Below are 4,890 nucleotides of genomic sequence, written 5' to 3'. Positions count from 1 at the left end.
AATGACCAGGTCCCCAGATCATGCACAAGTGGGTCCTATAACTTGCGCCTTAACAGACTTGCCCTCCCAATCTGCAGCCCTCTTGCCTAAAATTCTGTGTCTCCCTAGTGACTGGGTGTGTTGAGACCATCTCTGAGCAGGGACATCAGTGAAGAAGGCCAAAGGTGAATCAGGGGACCACTACTGGCATCCGCCCCGCCTCCCCTGCATTCAGAGATGGGAAAACATCATAGGTCTTTGAGAAACATGCCTGCCCTTCTTTGAGTTAGTGGTCCTCTCAGAAATGGTCGCAGTTTGACTATAGCCTGGATGCTCTAGGTTACACCAAGTTGCTTAGAACCCCCTTAGGCGGTTCCTATCACATTCCCTTCCATGATACCAAAGGTTATGGGAAAACAAATTTCTTAGATTTTTTTCAATCTTAGACTTTGCTCTGGGGACACTTCCTCCAGGAAGCCTTCCTGAGTGCTGCTTGCCGCTAAGCCCCCATGTCAGTCCAGAGTCCCTCCCCTTATCTGTACTCACTACTCCCCAGGGTCTCTCCTCATTGCATTTCCCAAAGAGCTGGATCTAGGGCTGATGGGATGTATACCTGGGATGATGCTGGCTCAGTGTCCCTCCCCTTCCTGCTGGCAGAGCCCAGAAAAGGATGGTGGGGGCAAAGAACAAGGGCAGAGATGGGAAGCCTATGGGGTCCAGCAATATTTCAGGGCCCGTCATTCTTCCTTCGTGTCTGCTTTTCACTCCTGTGCAGAGAAGCTCTAAGAGTCTGCCCTTGTTGGAGTTTGTATGTCTGAGACTCCTTCTCTACCCAGAATCTATAGTACCTTACAAGCCCACTGGAGAGGCAAGCATCTCCCAGAACCAGAAGGAGCCAGGGGCCTCTCTGGATCACCATGTATTTCCCTCATACTTATTGGGGTCTGTGCCTCATAGGGTCAGACTGGAGCTGGGGGAGGCTATACTCAGGGGCTGATAGGATGTGTACCTGGGATGATGCAGGCTCAGGCCTGGCTGTCCCCAGGGCGGCATCCCCTCTGGGCTGAAAGGGCTGGATTAGGCCCCCTGCCCCCTCTGGCATTCCCTTCCTCCTTGTACCTTCCTGTTCTTTCTCTGTGGAGAGGTTGGCAGAGTTGGGTAGTGGGCTGCCTGCAAGACAGGAGACCCTCCAGGGAATGGGAACAATGGACTGAGCTCCTAGCTAGCCTCAAGTCAGAAAAGTAGGCCCTGTCTGGATAGCCCGCTGAACAGCCCTAGTCTCCTGCTTCCCAACACAGCCTGGGCTAGGGGCAGTGAGTCGGAGGAGGTGAAGATTGAGCCCTGCAGGCTGCAGTTAGGGAGTCCTCCCCCAGCAAGCCACTCTCATGGGGTGTCTTCAGGAGCCAGGACTCTCCAGAGAGTCTGCAACCCCAAGCCTCATGGAGCAGGGGAGTCAGATGCCAGGTCCACTGGCCACTAGCCATGGCCATTCTGGGACATGTAAGCTGCCAGAGCCACTACCACAGCCACATAAAGACCGGCCCCCACAGCGATGGAGAGTGTGGCCAGGAAGAGGGCCCGGCGGGAGGTGGTGCTGGCCAGACGGAAGTCCCCCTTGGAGATGGCCTTGCTGGTCTAGGGAGAGAGATGGACTGTTGAAAAGGAGCATCCCACGCCCAGCAAAATATCCCTAGCCCACCAGATCCCTGGCTCCATCTTGCCTACCCTCAGGCCAGGTCATCCAGTGGATGGAGCTGGTCAGAATGGAAGCCCTGGTGCTCTTACCCCCTGGGAGAAGTAGAAGGCGGCAATGCCCAGTGGCCAGAAGCAGCAGAGCATGGAGAAGATAGTAAGACCAAGGTGGTCCCTGGGAGGCAGCGTGAGGAAGTTGTCTTCACTTTCACTCTCTGTTGACGTCACATCACTCTGCAAAATACGAGTGGGGTTTTGAGACCAGGCTTAGGATTACCCAGTGGCAACGGTGTTGGCAGTGGACAGTCTCATTTGCTGTTGGTGGGGGCATGGCTTGGGTTTGGTACACTCTACCAAAAGCTTTAACAATGACCCAACAATTCCATCTTTCGGGGTTTATCCCAATGAACGAATACAATATATATATCCTGAGAAGTTCATCTTAGGATAGTAATTGTAAAAGATTAGAAACAATCTCAGTGCCAATGACCCAGAGACAGAATTAATAAATGATGGAAGAACTTAGAATGGAAAACTCTATAACCCTTAAAATCACCTTGTAGAAAAATATTAAATTATGTGGATGTTAGAAAGAAAAATCAGGATATAAAACTGGATGGCGAGGGGCCTCCCCGGTGGCGCAGCGGTTGAGCGCTGGGTTGCGAAGCTGCCCGCAGCCTCTGCAGTGCTGGTTCGATCCCCGGCTGCTCCCCGGCCACCGGAGGAGGGTCCCACATGGCGCGCAGACCTCTCCTGCTGCCCGCTGCTCCCCTCAGCAGTGTACTTCGGTCCTTCTGCCTGCTCTGCTCCCCGCTCTGGCTCTGGTGAATTCTCTCACCCTCCCGCGCTTCTGACTGTACCCAGTACTTGTTTAAATAAATAAATAAATCTTTAAAAAAAAAAAAAAACTGGATGGCGAGATCTCTTTGGGGAAGTAGGCTGGGAAAAAACATGAATGAAAAAGATTATAATATCATCCACTGGGTCTCCCCTGGTGGCGCAGGCAGTTGAGCACAGTGCTGTGAAGCTGTCTGCAGCCTCTGCAGCACGGGTTTAATCACAGCCGGCCAGGGAGATACCCACATGGCGCGGCAGACCTCTACTGTCTCCCCTGCTGCTCCCCTCAGCAGTGTATTTCATCAGTCTGCCTGTTCTGTTCCCTGCTCTGTCTCTGGTGAATCCTCTCACCCTTCCGCACATCTGGCCTGTACCTCGGTTCCTGTATGCATGAATAAATAAATCTTTTTAAAATCGTGGATTCCTGCTTTGAGTTTGAATTACTTAAACAATTAAGAAAACACGAACAATATAAACTTTTCTCAAAGACTAAATGTCCATCAGTGGGTGAATGGGTATAGAAGAGGTGGTATTGGGGGCCTCCCCTGGTGGCGCAGCGGTTGAGCGTTGGGCTGTGAGGCTGCCCGCAGCCTCTGCGGTGCCAGTTCATTCCCTGGCCACCAGCAAGGGTCCCACAAAAAAATAAAAAAAGAAGAGGTGGTATTATGTACATACGGTGAAATATTATTCATTCACACAAAATAAGGGACTCTTGCTATTTAGTGGAATCTAAGAAACTGAGTTCATAGAGAGAAGATTGGTGGTTGCCAGGCCCTGGGAGAAATAAGAGGTTGGATATAGAGTACAAAGTTCCAGTTACGAGAGTAAGTTCTGGGTCCTCACGGACAGTGATGACTGTAGTTAATAATACTGTGTTGTACACTCGAAAGTTGCTAAGAGGGTGGATCTTAAATGTAAGATCTTAAATGTTCTCACCATAACAACAGTAACAACAAATGGTAATTATGTGAGGTGAGTGATGTGTTAACGAACCTTATGGGGGTAATCATTTTGTAATGTGCACATAATCAAATCATCACATGGTACACTTGAAACTTATACAACGTTACAGATCAGTGATAGCTCAATAAAGCTGGGAAAAGAGGAGAAAAACAACATCAAGAAAAGCTATTAAACATTAAATAATCGGCCCAAGCACGGGCACTGGCCCGCAGTGCTTTCTCTTTGATAACATACACATTCCTGGGCTCCAACTCAGGCCCATGAATCTGCATTTTCAACACGGACACTTACCTCCTCCTCTTCCTGGTCGTCCTCCTGGCCCTGCAGCTCCTCTTGAACCCCATAGGACACCGTCTGGATGGTGACATCCTCTTCTGCTGGCCCAGGCTCTGTAGGACGTTCCGCGGGCCCAGCCTGGGCCTGCCTGCTCTCTGTGAAGCTGGTCTCACAGCTGCCAGCCCTGGGCTCCTTGACCTTGTCCCTCCCCAGGAGGCAGCTAGGCCTGTACCAGGCCTCCACCGCTAGCTGCAGGGACCCTGGGTCCAGGAGCTGGTGGGCATGAGCTGGACTGGTGCCCCCCAGGAGGTAGGAGTAGAGCTGCTCCTGGCAGGACCAGCCAGGCGAAGTCTCCGGGTAGGGGTAGGGGCCGCGGAGGTGTGTGGGGCTCCGAGGCAGCAGTGGGTTCTGTAGTTCACTCAGACTTTCCATGGTTCTGGGGGCAGCTCTGGGGAGGGGAGCCTGGGTCAGCCGAGCCGTCCTTCGAGAGCCTGCTGGGAGAACAAGGCAGGTAGATACCGAGGCCAGCAGGCCAGACGCAGGACTGGAAGAGGTGAAGAGCGCAGGCGCTGCAGTCTGACTTGGCACACACCCTGCCTTTGCGCTGGTCGCCTTGGGGCCTTGCACTGCTGCTCATCTCCCCAGAGGTTCTGTTTGCATGTGGATTGGGATAACAGCCCTGCTTACCTCATAGAGCAGCTTTAATTTATCTGGTTTGATGTCTCTGATCCACACCTATTTCTTGAGTGTCAGCTCGGTGCCACTGTGCAGACGCTGGGGCACAATGGCGAGGGGGCAAGAAGCAGGCAGAAGGAAAGGGATGTACCCTACAGCCCCTCCCCATTTCATCCATGCTCTGGGATACTAGGACATGGCCCCAAGGTTCCCCAACTTCTCTCTTCTTATTAGTCTACATTTATACCCTCCCTCTACTTATAGCCAGAGGGTCCCTCAGCCAAAGCACCACCGATAGCCTCGAGGGTCCTGGTAGGCAGAGGTATGCAGGGTCCTTTAGGAGTCTGGTAGGGTAGGGTGGGAAAGCAGAGCAGATGAAAGCATCAAACTCAACCCTGTCCCATGCCCTGCCTCGCCAGGAAGCCTTGGCAAGTCACCTGCCCAACGCTTAAGAAGGAAAGCAAGGAT

The 4,890-nt window shown here is 52.4% G+C and overlaps 1 protein-coding gene across 1 annotated transcript; it reads right to left on the bottom strand.

Moving 5' to 3' along the window:
- Window positions 1–1,340: 1,340 nt before the first annotated feature.
- On the bottom strand, window positions 1,341–4,179 carry SYNDIG1L (synapse differentiation inducing 1 like; the record flags this gene model as incomplete). The annotated part of the gene is made up of 3 exons (XM_084239959.1): window positions 1,341–1,614; window positions 1,765–1,905; window positions 3,763–4,179. The coding sequence occupies 3 exons, from the start codon at window positions 4,177–4,179 to the stop codon at window positions 1,456–1,458; spliced, it is 717 nt and encodes a 238-aa protein (XP_084096085.1). The 3' UTR covers window positions 1,341–1,455.
- Window positions 4,180–4,890: the final 711 nt, after the last annotated feature.

The sequence above is a fragment of the Talpa europaea genome (genome assembly GCF_964194135.1).
Source record: "Talpa europaea genome assembly, chromosome: 8".
In the NCBI taxonomy this organism is placed as follows: domain Eukaryota; kingdom Metazoa; phylum Chordata; class Mammalia; order Eulipotyphla; family Talpidae; genus Talpa; species Talpa europaea.
This window is presented reverse-complemented; position numbering and strand designations above follow the sequence as displayed.